Source organism: Lutjanus erythropterus, chromosome 18, assembly GCF_056507025.1.
Source record: "Lutjanus erythropterus isolate fLutEry1 chromosome 18, fLutEry1.hap2, whole genome shotgun sequence".
NCBI classification, from domain to species: domain Eukaryota; kingdom Metazoa; phylum Chordata; class Actinopteri; order Lutjaniformes; family Lutjanidae; genus Lutjanus; species Lutjanus erythropterus.
This window is the reverse complement of record NC_139334.1, coordinates 25,066,903-25,090,015: the sequence shown is the minus strand read 5'-3', so window position 1 is coordinate 25,090,015 and position 23,113 is coordinate 25,066,903. Positions and strand designations below refer to the sequence as shown.

Here is a 23,113-nt window from a genome sequence, read left to right as displayed (position 1 = left end):
CTCAGTTCTGGGAGGCTGAGAGCAGAGAGAGAGAGAGAGAGAGAGGAGGCAGACGAGAGCAGAGAGGGGCGGTAGGAGGAGGGGGGGGGCCTCCAAGTTTATGACCCTCCAGTTCCTCCCGCAGACACACTCAGTCGCACTTTCACTTTGCTCCGTTTACACGACATGCTGTAGTGAGGCTGAAGCAGACTGTGTTTGAGCCTCAGTAATGAGAGTGATTTTCACTGGCGCGCTGTCGATGAGCAGGAACTGGTCTCCTGCAGAAGACATGTTAACACAGATTCACAGCACATACTGTACTCACACTGATCGTACAAGGACAACACCATCACACATACAGCGCACAAGGATCATACTGTACAATCATACTGTACAACACACACTATACACAATAAAGTACAGTATGTGCACTCTGCAAACAGCTGCTCTCATGCTGTTTAACAGCTGTTTGTAAAGTACTTTGCATTCTGGGGTTTATTTTGTCGTGCTGCAAAAAAAAAAAAAAAAAAAAAAAAAGTAGTTGAGACAACTCGAACTTTTAAGGCAAATTTTTTTTACTTTTGAGCCCAATTCAAACTCTTAAGTTTTAAATAAACTTAAAGATTTTGCCGACCTGTAATTTTGAATTGAGATAATTTACTTTTCTTCTTTAGATAAACTTGAATCTTTGAGTTTTAGGGACTTTTAGGAAAATTAAATGGCTTTAATTGAGAATATGAATTTTTTAACCATCATTCACTTTCACTTCAATGAATTTACTTATATGTAATTTTTGGGGGGTTTCCAAAACTCAATTGGATTTAAGTTGATGTAAAGACCAAAAGTAAATTATCTCAACAATGGATTCATATTAGCTAAAACTTTTCATTATCCAAAACAATGATAGACATAAGCGTTTTGTTGCAGTCCCACCATTTTACACCCAACTTTCACCAGTTCTACAGAGAGGAATCTACTGTGAAACCGTTGGGGTTGGGGAAAAATCGTTACAGCTTAGTATCATGATATTTTGCGTGGCAATATTGTATTGATATTTCTATTTGATTTTTTGGCAAAGTCAGCAGAAGTCAGTTAGATTTGTAGATTTGTTTCTTTAGTTTTAATTCAAGACAAAAACAACGTAAAAAGAAGACCAAAATGACTTAACAATACATATCAAGACAAAAGTAACTTAAAATGTGTAACAAGATGAAAACGACGTAACAATACATAAGAAGAAAATGATGTAAAAGTTGTAACAAGATGATACAACATAACACGTAATAAGTTGAACAGAATGTAGCAAGACGAAAAGAAGTGACGATGCATAACAAGATAAAAATGACGTAAAAAGATGCAACAAAACAAAAATGACACAAAAGATGTAATAAGATGAAAACAATGCAGCAAGATGAAAGCAACGTAACAATACATAACAAGACAAAGATGGAGTAAAGTTGTAACAAAATGAAAGGGATATAAAAGACATAAGACGAAACAGACAGAGACGGAGACTCGAGTGTGGAGAAAAGGTGAGGTTCACTTAGTTTTGCGTAGATACAGACGGTAGAAATGTCTTTCAGAGGGAAACCTTTTACTTTCTTTTTTAATCTTTACTTATTCAGGAAGAGTTGACTGAGAGCGAGGCTCTCTTTTGCAGCAGCTGCCCAGTACAACCACAGACTGATCTGCTGATCGCTGAGTGGCTCACTGGAACAGCTGGGGGGTAAAGTCCTTGCTCAAGGGCACCTCAGTGGTGGTAATGAGGGAGGGGAAAGCGCTGTCTTTCACTTTTCCTGCCCGGATTTATCAAACCAGCAACCTTCTGGTCCCAAGCTCGCTTCTTTAGTACATTCTACTACTTAAGTTACTTACTTACTTACTTACTACCTTCTTAAGTACATTTCACTTTTTTTTTTACCTTTACTTAAGTAAAGAAGTTGAATCGATACTTTTTTACACAAATACCTGTTCTTCTTCTTTAGTTAATAATGTGTGAACTTTCAGCACCTCTGCCTTCATAAAATATTTGGTAGCCACGGAGTAACTTCTTTTGGCCACAGGCCATCAGACTGGTAATATGCGAGGATGAAGCTTCTCTAGTCTTTTTCATTCAGAACAGATGATGCCACTCATCCTTCCATCTCCTTTGGCTATAAATACTTCAGCCCTCCTCATATGGAAAACTCAGCAGCTGCAGTTTGTTGGAGTGATGAAAACACAACTCTGAAGGGGCATATTTCTGTGATAGCTCCTTCAGTAATCCACCACCAGGCTTAATTATCTCGTGCTGAGTTTCTAACCAATGTGTTTGGCAAATTTAACGCCCTGAAAGCATAGAGGACCGATTTCCAGAGCAGAGTGGACACAGTTTTGTGAGATTAGACTGACCACAAGATGTTCATTTTAATACCCGATTTGACTGTCTGCTCATGCGGTAATCTGCCGCTTTAACCGGTGGACCGGTGCCTCGGTGTCACGCCCCGCCGAGAGCCCTGGAACACCTGAAGGGCCTGGGAGTGTTGACCATAACACAGCCAGCAGGTCATGTGACAGCGCAGGTGGCTGCCAGCCTGGCCTGAGCGCCGCTGCTTGCCAAACTCCACACGGTGACCCAGAGAGTTAGAGGAGCCGCGGGAGGGCCGGCTAATTCTCGTCGGGAGGGGGCCTGTCACCCAGCCCGGAGCAGAGCAGCCAAACTTACCCTCCTTTCCAGCACATTTAACAAGCTAACATTCCTTCTGTGAACTTTTAGTCGTTTTCACAACTGTGCTCTTTGCGGGTTGACTCAAAGCCTTCTGACATTTTCATCTGTCTGGTCCTGTTAAAGCTGCGCTAAGCAGGAGTTTTGAGTAAAAATGCACTTATTTTATCTGCTTAAAACACATTTTCCATTGCCCTTTGTGACTTATACCTCCTTCCCTCAAGTGAAATTATGGTATTAGGAGCTCACTTTAATTGTAAAGCTTTAGTTCGAGGCTTTGTGCAGTTTGCTGATGATATGTTAAGTTTATTAAAGGTCAAAGTTCTCCTCCTGCTGCCAGTTGGAGTTGCAGAGTTTGCAAGACTTTTATTTCTTTCATGTTTTTAAAGGTAGGAGGCGATTTGAAGGATGATGCTGTCCCCTTGTTAGCCTGCCGCCCTCCTCTCCGCCCCCTCACAGCAGAGAGGTGCTGGTCAGAGGGCTTGTTTAGTTAAATATGTTGGTCTGATCTCTCTGAGTCACTGATTCTTCATCTGACTGAATCTGAATCTTGTGACAGAATCTGTGGCTGCAACCATGTTTCTAAAATATCAGCAGCCTTGACTGGGCAGTGTAGAGATAAAATCCAGGAGTGTTGGTTCTTTCAGTTTCATCTTGTATCTGTAATGTTCTCTGAACTATATTGCTGTGTGAGAATATTAAAAAATACGGAACCAGAAGAGTTCTTCATGAATCTGTTCCCTGTTTGCAGGTGAACAGAACTGATCGTTCCCCCTGTTCAAATGAACACATTGCCTGCTGTTTGAAGGTAGAAAGAAGGGTTCCACAAGGGTTCCTCCTGAAGGGCCGAGGTTCTCCCCAGAACCCTTTCTGAAGAAAGGATTCTAAGGATTCTATTAAGAAGAAAGGAATTTTAAAGAATTGTTGAAAACCTTGAAGAACTCTTTCATCAAGGGTTCATTATACCATAATATTAGAGGGTTCTCAGTTGAACCCCTTGAGTGTGTTCTAAATATAAACCCTTGGAACGTATAGAGATTCTCTGTAGAATCTCCTCGGTGTGTTCTTTATATAACTTTTGGAATATAAAAAGGTTCTCGGTAGAACCCTCTGAGTGTGTTATAGATAAAAACCCATGGAATATAAAAAGGTTCTTGGTAGAACCCCCTGTCTGAGTTTTAGATAAAAAACCTTTGGAATATAAAAACCTGTAGAACCCCCTGGATGGGTTCTTGTTGGAACCCTTAGAAGGTTGAATGGTTCTGGATAGAACATCTAGACAGCTCCATTACACCACAGATGTGTTCTAGAGCCCCATATTGGGGGTTCTTGGTGGAACCTTTCACACATGGTTCTTGTATAAGCCTTAATGTTGAGGTAACGTTGAAGTTCTAACGGAAAACTAAAAGTGTTCTCCTGTGGGGACATGCCAAAGAATGCTTTATGGTTCTAGTTGACATCTTTATTTCTAACAGTGTTTAACTAATACAGCTCTACAATTAATTGCAATTGCAGTAAAATAAATACATAAAATTAATAAATAAAAGTGCAGTATCTAAAAAAGAACGCAGAACCAGAAACACCTAATCACAATTTTTTGAAAAAGTAAAAATGTGTGAGAGAACTGAATGCAAAACTGATCATTTCCACTGATCGTATGACGTATCACAACTGCGATTTCAGTCAGAATAATTTGTTTGTTTTTTTTACCAAATCGTGCAGCTCAGTTAACTAAGTCATAGAAGTGAGAGAAAATGTTCACTTTTCAAAAAGGATCCTGTACAAAAAAAAAACCCAGAACACCCCACAGTGAGACTCACAGCAGCAGCGAACAGGCTCATCTCAATCCTCTGATTAAATTATACAGTATTCAGTGCTGACACCACAGCTCTGCCCCAACAGTTTAAGATCTTTGACAAGCCTTTTAAGGGACTATTGATCAGGATTAATTGAAACATCTTAGTGCCTGTTGGAGCTCGACTTAAATCATGACTAACTTTAGAGGTATCTTTCGGGCCGAGGGCGTGTGCCTGCCAGTTACACATAAATCCTCAGCGCTGGTCTTTTTCTGTCAGCTCTACCCCTGCAGATAAAACACCGTATAATCTGCCCCCTTTTCCCTCCACTTCTTTCTACAGTATCCTCAGTTCCCTTTGGCTTTTTTTCTCTCCTCTGGTTCAAACTCCACCACATGCCAGCGAACTCGTACGCATCTGAAACCCTCACTCGAGTTTATTGATAGTCGTGCAAACCTCATGCCACTCCATTTTAAGAGTGACCTCATCGCGGAAGTTCCACGAGTGCTCCGAACCGGCTCGCCAGTGACTTTTAAGTGGCTTTTGTTCCCCGGCTGTGGAGGGCCGGTCAGCGACAGACAGTGCAGGCTTTCATAAACGGCTGGCGCTGCTCCTGCAGGTCCTCCTCCGGCTCTCTGGTGGAAACATGGTGCCTGGTGTTTCGGCCCTGGGTGTAATTAACCCGGGAACTCGTAAAGAGGCGTTCACGGCGGGGTGCGTGGCGGGCCCACTCCTCATGCCAGCTCCTGTCGGGCAGCTGAGATCCTGCTCCAGATGTTTTCCGTTCGCATATTTGCATGCCAGCGATGCCAGAGAATCTGAGGCGCGCTACACCTACTGTATACAGTACACAATGATCCAGTGTGCTGCAGCCACATCGACATGAGATTGTTAGGAGGGGCTCTCATGAAAGGGTGTGAATAAACCAACAGGAAACACTTTTATTGGTCAACAGGTCTGGTTCAGCGACAAAACAACACACACCAAGCTGGGAGTGATTTAGAGTTTTGCTCCCAGACGCATTAACGATGCAGGAAGTGATTCTGGAGAAAGAGTTGATTGTTGAGTCTCATTCCTCGGTCGTCAAATTTGGGAAAGCACAAGCAGGGCTTGTATACGTGCCAGGGGCAAGTAAAATGTCACGTCGGACAAGTAAATATGACAACCCACTTGCCCATCCTTGCACTTGATGTAAAAGAATTAAACTACGCCGATAACTGATTAATCGTTGCAGTAATGAGTCATGCAAAATGGCAGAAAATGTTGTTTTCAGGTTCTTAAATATGGAGATTTTCTGCTTTTCTTAATTTTGATCATGTTAAACTGAATATCTTTTTGGTTTTGGGCTGACAAAACAAGAAATTTGAAGCCATCACCTTGGACTTTAAAAAGCCGGGATGGACATTTTTTGCTATTTTCTGACATTTTATAGACATTGCACCCCTTGATTAAACATGACAGTTAACTTTAGTTGTTTTTTAGTAATTGTTAATAAAGGGGCAAATCAAAATTTACTCTGGCAATTTGATTTCTGACCAAATTGCTCAACCAGGCGAGTGAAAAACAAACATTACCGTTGAACCCAGACAAATAATGCACTGGAAACTGATATTTCTTCTATCCACACTTGCTCATTATTATTTGGAAATCAATCAGCTCCATGATGACCTTTGCAGAGTTAAAAAAAAGGTTAAATCACTAATTTCATGCACTCTAGCGCCACCATGAGGTTGACATTTGAAGATTTGAATGAAATATCTCAGCAATGAATGGCTTGCAATGAAATTTGGACCAGGCATCCATGTCCTCTTGGCATGATTTATAATCACTCTGGTTATTTCTTAACTCATCCTTTCACATTATCGAGCCTGGGAACCAAAAGAATTTGCAAGCTCATGTTTCATTTTCTCTGGCAGATACATCTGGCTGCCCTCTTGTTCAAGCAGTCCAGGCCAGTCACAACCATTTATTCAAAATGGGGCAGAAATAATTGGTAAATTAACCCAAAAGCACGGGAGCGCACGGACTGAGGCAACAAAACTTTTTATTGTTATGAGACTAATGTTTTGATGCACACTGCGGCTGTGTTCTACAGTGCTTTTGGATCAATCTTCCGTTTTTTTGTTTTTTTTTTCATCATTCATCATTTCATCATCAACTGGCTAAGGCATTTTGATCCTCACCTGTTAATAACGCCCTGTGAAATTCTAAAATGAACTGAGAGTTGTGGGTTAGTCTGGTGATACCAGGTTAAGCGATTTCATCAGTTAAAATTTTTGATTTAATACTTTTGTTTGTTACCAAGAACCTGAAAAACTAATAATATCCTTGAGTCTGAGACTGTGAGCCTCCCCTGAGACAAAACTTCCTGGATGTCTATGGGATTATGATTATATTATGTGATTGAGCCAATATTGGTGTTTGGCGTTACTTCTGACAACACTAATAGAAAAGATCTGTCCAAAGACATTTATTAGTTTCTGACTCTGGAAGAGAGAGAAGTGGAGAAAACCAATTCTGTATCTCTGAACCATCTCTTAAACCAGATAACACACGGTCTGGTTGTTCTGTGGGATCTCCTTTTGATAACAAATCTTATAAATAATCCAGTATTTAAAGCAGAAATTATTAATCGAATAATTAATCAACTATTTATAAACTATTTTGATAATCAATTAATCGGTTTTGAGTAAATTTTTAAAGAAAAAAGTCAAAATTCTGTGATTCTTGCTACTTAAATGAGAATAGTTTCTGGTTGTGTCTGAGGATGTCATCTTGGGCTTTGGGAAACATTGACCAACATTTTATGGACAAAATTGACAAATTAATTGATAATGAAAAGGCGTACGTCCATGCGCTCCACATGTTTGGACCTATTTTTAAAGCCGCAAGATTTTGACAGGATTAATTAATCGATTAATTGAGAAAATAATTGGCAGGTTATTCCCACTTTGAAAACCTCTGTGCTGAACTAAGCCACTAGACTCGACTAGCGTTGTAAAAACACGGGAATTTTTTTTTTCCAGCTGGAAAAACACCTCACTCCTGCCCAAATGTTTACTGACCAAAATATAATTCCTGCCTTTGAGGTTAGCCTCACCGAGTTTAATGCACTGGACTGTTGCCACTGTCAACTGATTGTAAAATAGTGTGAATTTAATAACTCAGTATGAACAATCATAAAGAGACTCCGGTGGCCTTGAAATAAAAGTTGGCTGCGGTTTATATGTTCGTCAATAAGTGCAGCTGACTGATGTTTTTTTTTTTTGTTCTCCCTTTCTTCCGTCTCTGCAGACATTTACAGCTTGGTGTAACTCTCACCTGAGGAAAGCAGGCACGCAGATCGAGAACATCGAGGAGGACTTCCGGGATGGACTGAAACTCATGCTGCTGCTGGAGGTCATCTCAGGTAAACAGCTACTCACTAACTGGATTATCTGAATGGATGGACGGCGCTCGGCCATGCTGAGTTTGGATATCAGGATTAGCCTTAAAGGAGTAGTTTGACATTTTGGGAAATTTGCTTTCTCGCTGAAAGTCAAAAGAAGAGTTTCTAGGTGAACGGAGCACGTGAGAAGGTTCTAGCAAGAGAGTGCGATTTTGATGAAATCCTTCAGATTTTATTTGGATTGTTGGAAGCAGATTTGACTTTGCAGTATGGAGCTGTTTAAAGATCTGGAGGTGGAGGGCAGAGAGAAATAAACACACCTCCTACTGCGATTGGCTATCTCTCTGCTAGCTACAACTCACAAGCTTACAATCAGTCATCAAAAATATTCCAAGGTTTTACAGAAATAACAATTATTTTACTGTCTTTGAGCACGAAATTACTACCAGCAGCTGGTTAGCTTAGCTTAGCTTAGCTTAGCGCAAAGACTGGAAACAGAGGGAAATGGTTAGCTTGGCTCTGTCCAAATGTAAAATCTTCCTACCAGCATCTCTAAAATTTACTTATCATTATTATTATATATCTTGTTTGTCTAATCCGTACTAAAACTGACGTTTAAAAACAACAGAGCTGTTTTCAATCTTTATGCTAAGCTAAGATAACCTTCTCCCAGTTGTAGCTTAATACTAACTAGACGTATATGAGAGTGATATCAATTTTTGATAAAACTTTATCGATCATAGCCAGTTTGATGACAGGGACTACAGTAGTGAGGTGGTTCCTGGAATTCCTGGGCTGAGTCAGCTACGTAGGCGGCTAGCTCCACAGCTAACCGAGCTGACTAGCTAACGCAAGTTCACTAGATAGCAGCTACTGCTTTAGCACCAAATAAAGTAGTAAACAGCTATCAGTCCATCAGGTAACTCTGTAACTCTGTACCTTGGTATTGTACTCTGTCATCAACCTGGCCATATAACATTTAATGACATCTTTATGACAAGTTCAAATTTTCTCACTTTACTTGAGGTCAAGAAAAATATTATTAATGACAGACTTGTAATGGTCTTGTGATGGCCAGTGTCAAAACCAACCACATATGACAGTTTAATTACGTGTTAAAACATACAGATAAACAGTTTCTTTAAGTCTGATAATGTCACATTGTCATAACAACTTGACATTAACCAAAACAAAAATGTCTTTGTTATAACAGCTTGGCATCATCAGACTTTTTAGCTTTATGTTTTAGCATTATATTAAACTGACGTTATTGTCTTGGTTAATGTCAAGTTGTCATAACAAAGACATTTTTCTCTCGGTGAATGTCAAGTTGTCATAACAAAGACATTTTTGTCCTGGTTAATGTCAAGTTGTCATAACAAAGATTTTTTGTCCTGGTTAATGTCAAGTTGTCATAACAAAGATTTTTTGTCCTGGTTAATGTCAAGTTGTCATAACAAAGACATCTCAAACAATGTCAACTTTGTATTAGAAATGACATGATTGACTCAATGACATTTAATGACAACAGTCATTAAATATTCATAGACTCCTTCACACTCATGTCCGCTATCATGACATGGCTATGACAGTGTTATGACACTCTTATTCACACCCCTTCAAATTTGTACTCTCTCAGAAAGAAGGAGAGTAAACATATTTCTCAGAACTGTTGATTTAAAACAACAGGAAATATGAAGAACTAATCTGTGCTCCAGTTGAACCTGCAGCCTGATGTTTTCAGATTCTGCACCGTTGTCTCTATTTTTCTGAATCGTTCCAGAACACGACGTTATGTTTTTTTAATGTGAGCACTTAGAGAAACTCCCAGACATACCAATCATCCTCTATCTGTCTGCCTCCTTGTGTTTTCCTGTCTAGGCGAACGCTTGGCCAAACCGGAGAGAGGCAAGATGAGAGTCCACAAGATCTCCAACGTTAACAAAGCGCTCGACTTCATCGCCAGCAAAGGAGTGAAACTGGTCTCTATTGGAGCAGAGGGTGAGTGATGTCACCTCTCTGTCATACGGTGACATTTCCCCCAGAAGGCGAAGCCACCTGACCTTCTCTAAGCTTGTTTACATCTCGGCTGGTCACCTATTGATTTAATTAAGCCATCAGTCAGATCAATGGCTGTTATTCAGTTGTAAATAGTTATGTGTGATGTAGTCCCTGGCCCGCTCTCGTTACCATGGCAGTGCCTCTGGCTGCTGTGCCGTTTAATGAGATCCTTATTCCAGAGTGTTCCGGCCGAGGTTGTGCTTTGCAGTGCATTTTCTGAGAGTGGATCTTAGGATCAGCAATCCCCTCAGGGTCTGAGGCTGCTCATTGTTCAGCACAAATAACTTGGGGATGTCCGTCCTCCTCCCATCGGAGAGTAAACAACTCTTTAGCCGAATAAACACTCCCCTTTCCCTCTCACTCTCTCTCTCTCTCTCAGTCTATCTGTCTGCCTCTCTCACAGACACACACACCCCTCTGGCATTTTCTGGAAGTGACAAGAGTTTGCACATGTGTGCTACAAACAGGAACTACAAACTGTGTCCACTGAGCGATCTCAAAATATTTAAATTCCTTTTAAAGGGTCAGTTCACATAATATATAAATATTTTTCTGCTCGTCCCTCATGGTATGCAGATATTTTTGGTTTTGAGTGCCAGGGGTTTGAGATATCCGTCTCTGAGATTTCTTCTGCAGCCCCGATACGACGGAGCAGAACAGACATTTTATTGTGTCGCTCGATGCGCTGAAAGACGACATTTGAAGAACTCAATAGGAACTTGTTCTTCAAGAAACAAAGCTCTGGTCACTCTGGAGCGACCAGAAATCTGACTTTCAAAAAATCCTGTTGGAACTGCTTTCTACTGAAGAAATAGCCCCAATGAAACTGTTTCAGAGACAGATATCTTAAATATTGATTAACCAATATGGGCTTGTTAATGGCCGATGCTGATATTTACCAATCAATCAATCAATCGATCAAACTTTATTTGTACAGCACCTTTCATACAGGTTAATGCAATTCAAAGTACTTACCAGATGACTGTGAAATTGACAATAAAACACAACAAATAAAAACTGTAATAGAGTGAAATATTTCAAATAGAGGGAAAAACAAGGAATAAAACTGTTGATAATGATATATGATAATGTTGATTTAAACGCTATATAGAATCAAATAAAACCAAGAATCAGAACTAGATAACAGATTAAAAAAGGAAAAAACAAAATAAAAACAAATAAAAATGACACAAAGGATAAAAACAAAAGAAATATTCATAATAATAAAATAAAGTAAAATTAAAGAAGATGAAACAAGTAAAGGAATTTTAAAATTATTTATAGAGCAGGGCAGTCAATGGTTGATATATAATACTGATATCAAAACAAAGAAAAGTCATATATAATCCAATTATTCAATGTACATTACTGTCTAATATACAGGATTATATAAGACAGTAACATTTTGTTTTAGATTAAACTTTTATTAATTAATGAAATAAAAAAAAAAAAACTTAAATTAACTGGCTGACAGATTTATCAGTCTGTCACTAATCTGAAAACTTTAGCACATAAAAGTAAGTGAGAACATTTTTAGATATTTTGTTGAACTGACCCTTAAAATGACATGAACGTCATAAATTGTTGATCACTGACCAGCTAACATCCTGAAATTGTTTTGATTAAAGAAACAAGAGTCTGAAATCAGAGAATTTGGAGAGTTTTTTTTTAAATAAAAAAAAAACAACTAACAAATATTTTCATTATTATTGTTTCAATTAATTGATTAGGTAATAGTAGTTAATAGGTTATATTCCATAAAATCTCACAAAATGGTGAAAAAAATTGATCCCTTTTCCCCAAATTCCTCTGATTTTGTCCACAATCCAAAAGTTTACTATCAAAGAGGAGTAAAGAAACCAGAAAAACAATCACGTTTTCTTAAAGAATGACTCACAACGATTAAGAGATTATCAAAATAGTTGTTGATTGATCTAATAGTTGGTAACTAATCAATTTATCAACTAATTGTTGCAGCTCTAATCTTAACATATGTCAGTGTAAGCCAGAAAATCACACTCTTTGGGAATTTTGGTCCGCAACTAACGATTACTTGCGTTGTTGGTTTATCTGCAAATCATTTTCTTGATTAATATCTCAGTCATTTGATCTGTAAAATGTCTGAAAGCAATGAAAAATGACATTTTCCCAGAGCCCAAGCTGACCTCCTTAATCACTTGTTTCTTTCTGTCCGTCGATAATTTGAATAATCAACTCATCATTTCAGCTCTACTTTGTTTTTTAAAGATTGTTGAAACAGTTGAATATAATAGCAGATTTCCTTCACTTGTTTAAAGAATACAAAGCTGAAAAAAGGACTAAATTACTTCATAAGATGGAGATTATTTGTGGTGCACAGAGGCCGGTATAAAAGCTCCTAAGCCAGAGCAGCATTCCAGACAGATTAGCCGGCTGGAATCCCTCCTGGTCGAGCAGCTCCCAGCTCGCCGCGGCGGAGGGATGAGGATGGTCAAAGGCTCGGGTTCAGGCCAGCCATGGGGGGGTTTGTTGTGGGTGGGGGGAGGCAGTTTCAAATGGATTTAATAGGATTGGAGCTCTTCCTCCTGGTCCATCAGTCATGTTCATTAATCTCAACATGTATCTGTATGTGTCGGCCCAGCGCCACTTTTTTTTTTTTTCTTTCTGCCTCCTAATTCAATCCGAGCCGTCTTTCGCAGCGCGTTACATGTTCAGACATCTGACTGACGTCTCGCAGTCCAAGTTTGTCCGTCACAGTGGAGCGGCTGTGGAGCTGCCGTGCACCGTGCCTGATTGGATTAGAGGGAGAAACAAATGATCATTGAAGGCAGGCAAACAGAGCGACCTGTTGGAGGGGATTTTCATTATCGACGGCGCGGGGAGGCCTGGACAGAGACGGAGGCAGTTCATTCACAGCCTCCGACTGCAGCCACGCAGCTGATTGACAGCTTAACAGCTCCAGACTCAAAATGATTCAGTCATCACACGTTTCATTCATAAGAGCTCAGAACTCGCTGTTTTAGAAGAAAATGTCAAATCATGCCGTGTAGGATGCAGGATCTGGTGTTGAATCAGATTATCTGAGGGTCAAATGAGATTTGTGACTTTATAAATGTGTTCATGAACACATCATATGTATGTGCAGATTTGTCTGTGGATAAAAGTTTAGAAAACACCAACTTCAGGTCTAAAGACATCTAGACATCAATCTAAAACTTTTTTACAAAACAGAAAGTTTTTTTTTAGACATGTTGGTGTCATATACCCAGAGGTGGAAGTAACTAATTACAAATACTCAATTTGCTGTAATTAAGTAGTTTTTTTGGGGGGGGGAGAGGGGTACTTGTACTTATATGAGCAGAGTTACTCGTACTTAAGTATGCGTTACACCAGTGTTTCCGAAACTTGTTTTTTTCACTTTTCCTGGTGACCCACTTTTTAAAAACGATAAACCATCGTGACCCAGTTCACCACAAACCTTATCAATAAGTTTCAGGAAGAGTTCATTTGTGCAAGTTCCTCACCATTTCAGCATCACCTTATATTATCTTGATATTTATTAATTAATTAATTTATTTTTTAATATATTTTTTATGCACTGGTATCATATTGGTTATCGGTATTAGCCGATATGCAAAGTTCAGGATTTGGTTTAGACAGGTTTCTTGTTTATAAACGTTCCAGGGTGAGTGCACATTCGATACGATACGATACGATACGATACGATACGATACGATACGATACAATATACTTCATTGTCTCTGTAGGGAAATTCGTCTTGGACTCACATGCTGCGCACAAACATTCCTCCACAGTTGCGCTAAAACAAACAACATAATAAACTGCACATAATCCACATTGCACATTACAAGATATCGCACATACACAGCACATAACACATATTGCAGATACCCCATGGTAAAAACACCATAAAACTATTGCACAATCCCTGCAGCCTCAGGGAGCAAAACAGCTGTGTTAGTTGGTCAAAAGATTATCGCCAACTGTTGTGATCAACGTTCACTTTGTATGTTTGTGTAAATCCATAAAATGGCTTTTCAGAGTCGGATCTGTCTATTTGTCTTTCATATCATATTAATATATTATATAAATGTTATCTAACATTATTTGACTATCAGTTTAGTCATCAGGTCTCCACTAAGTTTGATATTCAAATAAATGTTTAGCTGAAAGGAACTGAATCACGAAACCTTTATGGGTCACTGACATCACCTGTAACCATGAGCACCTCACCTTTATCCTCCACTGAAGGTAAAATGTGTCACAACATCCTGTAATAAATGAAGCACTGTGGTACTGCAGAGACGCTCCGGCCTACAAATTGTATTCTCCAGATGTTCAGGGAACATGCTTGTCTGGTACAGACCCCAACAAAACTCACATCGTCGTCAATTTTAGATTTTTTTCAGGGAAAATTAAATGCAAAAATTACCATATGAAATATGTGTCAAAATAATTGCAGTATGTATATTTTTCTGCATGTTTAGTCCAAGTTGCTGCTAAATATGTAAATCCTAAAATCTAAACGTTATTGCTTTGCCCTTCTTCTTTCAGAGATCGTAGATGGCAACGCTAAGATGACCCTGGGAATGATCTGGACCATAATCCTCCGCTTCGCCATCCAAGACATTTCTGTGGAAGGTACTGAGTGTGTGTGTGGAACGTTTCCACACGCTTCTTATTCATTCACTTCATTGAAAAGAACTCCTGCTCACTGTCTTCATTTGCAACTGAAAACACTTTCCATTGACACTGAGTCTCAGCGTTCAGACCTTTGTGACGCATCTTAAGAAAAAAAAAAAAAAAAAAAGGCACAGTGTCACATATAGACTCCAGCTAACACACGTTCATTTGAATATGAATGTTCCTGCGTCTTTCCTCTGGATGTGGAAGTGTTTATGTTATGCTCCTCTCCCTGGTTCACGTATATAATGCACTTACACTCTAATCCAATTTAAATGTCAGGAGTGATCAGCCTTGATTTGTTCAGCATCAGATTCCAGCGCCGGATATTTTAAAGTATTTAACTTTCACTGTTTGGGTACAACACACCGCTGAACACCTCTCGGTTTCCAACAAGAGAGCCCGAAACATCCGAGCAATCACACATGCTTCCCATTCACTTCACCTCCACTTAATCCGGCACTAAACAGGGATTAGCCGAGAGTCGGTCAAAGTAAAAGCCCGAGAGTTTGTCCAACTTCACAATGATCCCTTCTCTCCCCGACCGCAGAGACATCTGCCAAAGAAGGCCTCCTGTTGTGGTGCCAGAGGAAGACTGCGCCCTACAAGAATGTCAACATCCAGAACTTTCACATCAGGTGAGACTCTTAAGGAGGAAAATGTAATAACTAACAAATAAAAGGTTATTTTACTCACCCGCAGAGATGCAGTTATAGTTAATAAGATGAGATTGTGGAACCATACCGAAGAGGTCAAGTATCTGCGTCAAGCAGAGAAAATTACGGGTTGATTCCAGTGGGGACGGCACGCCTGCGCCAGGGTTTTAATACGTCCTGCACACGTCTGCAGCCCCCACCAGCAGTGTTTCAGAAACGACTCGGCTACGGAGCTTTTTCCCCACCTGAATATGTTTACTTGCTCTTTGTGCTTCTACCATGGATAAGTGTGCTATGTAGTTAGATAATTTATTTTCTGTCTGTCTGTATGATCATGAGTCTGCACAGGGACTTTTATTTTGAAAATTGACCAGATTCTCTCTACTTTCTCTGTGTCTGGCTTCCTGTTTGCTCGATCGGCTCTGTGCTGAAACAGACTCAACGTGTGTTTAAAGTGGAGCAAAGCAGAGAGCTGCTTCTGGGACGCTCCGCAGCACTGCTGGGGGAAATCACAAGCATTATATAGAATGACTGCGATCAGTTTCAGCTGCCATGGTGCAACCAAAACGCGACGCAGACGAGCAAAGAACACGAAAGAGCAGCAGTGCCATCGTCTCATCTAAAGACAGTTTTATTTGGTCTAAAACCACTTTGAGCAATGAAATCAGAGGTTCTTCAACAAAAACAAGTATATTTGAATGGTATTTTCTTCATTTATATAAATTTCCAAAGCCTAGTAAATAATAAATGATGATTAAATTACTTTTCATGCTTTCCGTAGCAATGTTAACAAACAGTATAACTACAAAAAGCAACATAAAGAAAACTGCTGCATTATAATGCACTGAACCCAATAATCACCTGTAATGATCTTGATAGATACCTGATACGTTTTGATAAATATTGTCGTTATGTTAAACCAAAATGTTTGCCAAAAAAAATGTAATTATCATTCAACAATGAACCCAAACTTAAGTTCTATCTTTAGAACAAACTAGTGGTGTGCCGACCCAGTATTCAGTATTAGTTTCACGTCCAGTACTGACCAAAATCACATCACAATCAGATATTTGGACTAAAAAAAGTGTAATCCGGTATGATTCCTTCAGCCCAGGGGTCTGCGACCTGCAGCTCCAGAGCCACATGCGTCTCTTTTTCCCCTTTCCAGTGGCTCCCTGTGACTTTGCCAAAAAAATTAAATGGAAATGAATAACAGTTCTTATTTATTGTTATTTAATACTTTGACATTGTTTGACGTGCCAAAGTGTTTCTTTCATTCTCTAATTGTAGAAATGTGTACCCTATACCTCAAATTAAATTTTTTAAAAATTATTTTGTCACAGACTATGTCTACGGCTTGGTGCCTTTTCCTCTAAATTTTGGCAGTGTCTTGTCGTATGTCTCCCTCGAGTAGCTATGGATGCCAAATCCAAAAGAAGGAAAGTCTTTGAAGAAAACAGAGAATTTAATAGTTGCGGTTCAAATAGATTTGTTTTGCTTTTCCAACCAAAAACGTCTGTTTTGATTGTAAAGGTTGCTGACCCTGCGCTTTAGCCCAAACTTGTGTGCAAGTGCAATATCCAAATCGTAGAACCAGAACCAAACCGCAAAGAAAAATGTGAGAAAACAGCATTTTAATGAGGCGCTGTAGTCCTGCAGAGACGACCTGCCCTACAAATCTTGTTCATCAGAGTCAATCAAGTTTGTTTGTTTGGTTCAGACCCCAACAAATATCACAATGTTATGATTTAAATAGTTATTTGTTTTAGTAAAAATTAAAATTGTGATCGCCCCCACTAATTGTAATGCAGTTTCAGTCAAATAATCGCAGTATGACTTTGTAAGTTTTCTTTACCAGGGTGGAGGTGTGTGACGTCCATGTTGATTCCAAGAAACCTAAAACTGTCCACCTGCTCCTCCTCATTTGATGCTTAACTTGCTTGTTTTCATGTGGCAAAAGAAACCAGACTTTAAGAGTAACCCTGAATGGTTTGAATAGTTTGTTTTGCAGTAGTACTTTGTAACTGAGTGTAATATGAGTCCCTCCACCCTACAACCATCTCTTTAGGACACTGGTTTGAATTAAAATGTGGTTGTCGGCTTGTCTGCTCTAATTAAGGTCGTATATAAAACAAAAGAACACCAGGATCGCATAAAAATATCAGGAATAGTTAGTGATTCAGCACAGACGACAGCAGAGGCCTCAGACAGAGAACAGTCCAGCAGACGTGTTCTCATACTCCAGACCAGCACATTTAAATTTATATCAACAGATTTATTGCACGCAAAAGTGGTGAGAATACAAGGATATGGGTTAGCGTCCGATCCACCCGCGTGTCTGTCTGTTCCCGCCACCGGTGGGTTTAGTCAGGCCTCGGTCCGCGTCACAGGAAGCCTCCACGTTGAATTATTGACAGACGACCGCTGCGAGCCTCAGATGTGGATGAAAGGCGGGGCGAGAAGAAAAGTGGAGGGGAGGTCAGATCAGGAGAAGGTAAAGGTAGAGGCCCGGTGATCCCGGTGCAGGAGCAGAGGACCGGCCCTTTGATGTGGTCTCTCTCTGTGAGAGATGATAGCAGCACAGCTCCTCAGTCAGGAGATGAGAGGCACTCACACATGCTGCTGCTTCAGGTAGTCGCCTCATAAAAGCCCCTCTCTCTCTCTCTCCCTCTCTTCTTTTATGGCGAGTAATACATTCAAATAACCCATCTCACTAATTTGTTACCATGCGAGCAGAGAGCACCAGTAAATCCTGAAGAGCTCGTCCAAATTGAGACTGAGATCACACTGCAGCATCTCATCATGCTGCATTTACAGACCGTCTGCTTTCAGCATCAAGGCCATGAATCAATGAGCCGCAGAAGGCCGAACTAAAAATATGTCTTCCAGATAAATAGACACATAAACATTGATTTCAAAGCAGAACTTAACTGTAATGTTCTTGAACTTTGTGTCCCATTTAAATATAGCAGCTTTGCACATTTAAGTGCTGTGTCTTTTGTATAAGTGTGTTTTTACCGACATTTCTGCAGATGGAAACTTGTGTTTAAAGGAGCAGTAAGTGAGTCTGGAGAAAAATGGTTGAGTCATCAAATAGCAAGCAAGTTACTAAGTATATCAAGTATTTCATACACAAAGGCAATTCAGTGTGCTTAACACAGATTTTAAAAAAAAGAAACGTCCATGTGATAAATGCAATTAAAGGAGGTGCAAAATACATGAAGACTCATCTCAGTTATAAACTATGTGACTTTTATTTCACTGTGAACAAATTTTGAAGTACTTTTTTTTTTTTTGAGTTTCCAAAAGTCAGAGATTCAAGTTAATCTAAAGAGGAATGGTAAGTAATCTCAACTAAAGATTATAGGTCAGCAGAACTTTTTAAAGTTTACTTCAGAACGTAAGAGTTTGAGTTTGAGTTGGGCTCAAAACTCAAAAATCTGTTGCAGTACGTTGCCTGGAAATTTTGAGTCATCTAAGCTATTTTTTTTTTTACATTTGCAAACTGCAAAAATATGGCAAACTGCGCCATGGCCTACGTCTATGGCTCAGTGCCTTTTTCTCTAAATTTTGACATTGGCATCTTGAGTCTCCATGAATTAGCTATGAATTCAAAGGAAAAGAGAGGATTTAATAGTTGCAGCTCCAGACAGATTTTTTTTTCCCTTTTCCTTGTCTTTTGATCGTGAAGGTTACAGAACCCTGAGCTTGGCTCTGACTCTGAGAAAACGGAGAGCGATCAGGTGTTGTGTTGAAGCCTGTGTTTTCCCATCACTTAGTGTTTCCATGGCGATGGCCTCCATGGTTGAGGGAGTGAGGTGAGGTCAAACACGTACCGACAGGGAAGCAGATTTGAGCACAACACCCATTGTCTTTACCACAGCATCACAACAGTAACAGCAGTAAGAAATGCTTTCGGACTGAAAAGGACTGCTAAAATGCTAAATGCTAAAAGTGGCATTTATCTCCAACATTTACAGGGTAAAAAGGTTGTAAATATAGGAACTAAACCATATGAATAAACTTGCATGGCTTAATGAAAACTAGATATTTCGTCGCAGCTTGTCTCGCGTTCGGAGCTCCGGCGTTCTGTAAAAACTGAACCACATCTGTAAGTCAGTAAGTCACAGTGAGACCACTTGCCAAGAAAATTACTCTGGAAAATGAAAGCAAACCAGCACCAAAATACCACGTCTGTTCAGTGTACAAAAGTGACGAAGCAGGAATTTCTGTCTCTCTGAACACGTTCCAGAATCTGGACCTCAAAAGCCGAACGGCTACAATTTACATTTGTTTCACGGTCCTTGGAAATAATCTGATGGGTCAGTCTCTCTTCTTCAGAGACTAAAACAGTGTTTTACTTTGACATCATCTGACTGTAGATTGAGTTTGTTCCAGCACGCTCTGCAAATTTGTCTCTTTTAACATCAAATCTCAACATTAAATCTCATAGTTTGTCTTATAACTGTATTTTTTTTCCTGAAATAAAATAAATAAATCTAAGATAATATCACTGAATTTAATAATTTGACCTCACATTATGACAAACCATCAAAAATAAGTAGATTCTCAAACTTCAGAGGCTGAACTTTAGTTGGAGACTTGGACTATGTGGTGGTTAGATAAGCTATCATCCTGATCGTGGTCAGATTCCTGCTGTGTTACAGTAACACACCACGTGCTGCCAGGAGGACGTGGGTGTGTTTCATGAAGCTAATTAGGGAGACAGACGGAGGGGAAAGATCTCGATCAAAGATTAAAGTCAGACTCCCTCGGCTCGTTCTGTTTCACCTCACTCTCACCCTCATCGCCGATACTAATATATTCCTCTCTCTGTCCGTGTGTTCCAGCTGGAAAGATGGTTTGGGTTTCTGTGCACTCATTCATCGACACCGTCCAGAGCTCATTGACTACGGAAAACTGCGCAAGGTGAGAAGACATTAATGTGAGAAACATGTAACATGAAACCCGGCAGTTCACCACATTTCAAATGCAAAATCAAGACAATGACAAAGTAAAAGGAGATGAGAAGTTGACTTTTCAGCTCTTATGATCAGTAAAACAGCCGCTTTATGTCCTTGTGACTTTGTGACAAGTTGGAGTTTCCTGCTGAGACATGCTGAGTTCACAAAGATGTTTAAAAATCTTATTGTCAGACCATAAAGTCCCACTAAATAACACCACATACACTATCTGGTAGCAAAATAGACAAACAACACACTGTAAGTCATTAATATGTTGATTAAAGTTTAAAGTTTTAAAGAGAACTTGTGCTTTTATTTTGAAAGGTTAGTTTGTGCTACTCTTTTCAAGCAGCAAAGGATAGAGAAACAGTGCTTTAATTAACAAAACCAAAGAAATCATTTTGATAAATGGTAAATAATGATAAAAGACTGGAAAATTATATCTTATGTTTTCAATTTGTAGTTGCACAAGTGCCTTTTAGTCAGATTTTGTCAAAAGCATGTGCTGCCCTGTTTTCCTTTTCAATTAATCTGCCATTTCTTTCCTCATTTATTCATTGATTGTGTGGTTAAAAAAATAAAAATGTATATATAAAAAGTCCTACCCCAAAACATTCAGTTACACTCGTAAAACAAAGACAAGCAGCAAATGAAATCGATATTTATTTATTTTTTGCGGGAAAAATTACTAATAAAATAGTTGCAGATTGACTTTCTGTTGATCAACCAACTGTTTAATCATCATTTGTTTTAGCTATACTATCATATTGGTTGTAAATTTGATTTTTTTTAAATTAAACAGGTAGTTTGACAAATGTATTAAATAATCTCTGCTTAAATCATGATAGGATTATTTGGGTAAACAGCACTTTACTTTGAAAAAAGAGTTTCACCTTTCTAAATGCTAACTTGTTAAGATGTCTTTTCATCTCTATGACAGTTTTTCAAATAGTTATTGTGCTACTGTAAAATGTAGGGATATAACAATACCAAAAACTAAAGGTACAATAATACAATAAAATGTCTGTGATATTATATTTATTGCAATATTAAAAACAAAGAAGAACAACTTGAAAATAATGCCCTTTATTAAAAAATAAATCTGTTAAAAATAAAAATAATAAATCTCTGTTTCCAGCATGTTTTGTTTGTATAAAATTAGTTTGTCCTTTCAGCTTAAAAGCGCCTCTGCTTTCCTTAAATAAAATCTAATAAAAGTGGTCATTGGATTTTATCCTGATATTGGTACATGGTGAAATGTTTGCTCTTTAGAAACAGTCTTAAGTGTGAAGGTGTTGATGATCTGCTGTATCCGCTGCTGACAGGACGACCCGATGACCAACCTGAACACAGCCTTCGACGTGGCGGAGAAGTACCTGGACATCCCCAAGATGTTGGACGCAGAAGGTGAGCTGGCCGGGAGGAGAACTGTAAAATGATGATGATGAGGAGGACAGACTTTTTCCTGTGCTCAGAGACCAAAATATACTCTCTCAGAAGTGCTGTTCAAAAGACTGAAAGTGATGGAAAGTTCCTCTCAGGACATTCAGAGGTTCTGCTGCACCAAAATGTTTATAACTTACAGAAACTCACAATCTGACAGCTGTGCCTGTTTTCCTGCAGAGATTAGCCCGGTGTGAACACGGGCACAGCTTCAACTTTCACATTCCTCACATTCCTACTTACATCACTTTACAGATTTAATGCTGAATTACCTCTGTGGGCAGCGTTGAGAGTTAAAGGGATAGTTTTGAATGTAGTGCTGTGGACAGGGTCAGGAGCAAAGTTTAAGTGTACGCTATACTTAGAATATTTTCACTTCTTTACCTTGCTGCCAGGTAGCCTTTTCTGACGTGAGGCTGCCAATTAATAGCCAAACATTGCTCTCTCCAAACCAGCCAGACTCCTTTAGCAAAAACATTTTATTTTGCAGAACATGAGAGTTGCTGGTCTGTCACCGCCTCCATCAGTTACTTTATTTGTGTTATTGTGTGACTTCTGTGTTTTAAAAGGTTTGTTTTGATTCACAAAATAGCACAAACTAACTAACTAATCGAGGCAGCAGGGGACCAACTCCCGTGTTCTGTGAGGTAAAATGATTGATTTTGCCAGTGGAGTTTGGTTGGTTTGAAGAAAGTGATATTTGGCTCATATAACGACTCGTACCTCTGCTGCTTTTCCAAACTGGCATTGTCTCGACTACCATCTATTGTAGGTAAAACACTGACTATCGATCCAACCCCGCTTCAAATAATCCAAACCCTGAATCCCTGTAAGAAAAGAGACAACAGGAGAAACAAAAATGGCCAAAAATCTTAATGAAGTTCTGAACAGCAGCATGAGACTCCTGCAGACAGATGATAGATGGACTCTCCCTTTTCCACCACTTGTTTTTTTATAACCTGTTTATTGATCTCTGGGCACTAATTTCTCTGAGAGAGTATATTTTGGCCTCACACACGCAGCTGTGAACACAGAGGGACACACACACACACACACACACACACACACACACATTCTTGTTTCTATTTAATGTAAATATGCAGTTCTCGCTCTGTAAATATATCAGAGCTGTTAGATGTTTCTGTTCGCTCAGTGCTGCAGTTATAACATCTGTGTTTCTCTGTTTAAAGGGACAGTTCACATATTTTCCCTCTTACCCATAGTGCTATTTATCCATCTAGATAGTTTAAGTGTGAGCTGCAGAGTTTGGGAGAGCCGTAGAGATGTCTGCGCTCTCTTGAATATAATGGAACTAGATGCACTCAGCTTGTGGAGCTCAAAGCGCCATAAAAATACACCTGAAAAACTCAACAGCAGTGTCTCTTTCCAGAAATCCTGACCCAGTTACTCAAGATAATCCACAGACAGCAGTTTCGTGT

At 39.3% G+C, this 23,113-nt stretch overlaps 1 protein-coding gene across 5 annotated transcripts in view; it reads left to right on the top strand.

The window, feature by feature from the left end:
• The window catches only part of actn1 (actinin, alpha 1), a 91,478-nt gene that overhangs the window by 32,901 nt on the left and 35,464 nt on the right, over positions 1–23,113 (top strand). For all 5 annotated transcript variants that reach the window (XM_084742175.1, XM_084742176.1, XM_084742173.1 and 2 more), the window contains exons 2-7: positions 7,774–7,888; positions 9,749–9,868; positions 14,483–14,569; positions 15,162–15,249; positions 20,118–20,196; positions 21,557–21,638. In XM_084742175.1, the coding sequence (XP_084598301.1) occupies positions 7,774–7,888; positions 9,749–9,868; positions 14,483–14,569; positions 15,162–15,249; positions 20,118–20,196; positions 21,557–21,638 (571 nt within the window). The remainder of the gene's footprint in view (positions 1–7,773; positions 7,889–9,748; positions 9,869–14,482; positions 14,570–15,161; positions 15,250–20,117; positions 20,197–21,556; positions 21,639–23,113) is intronic.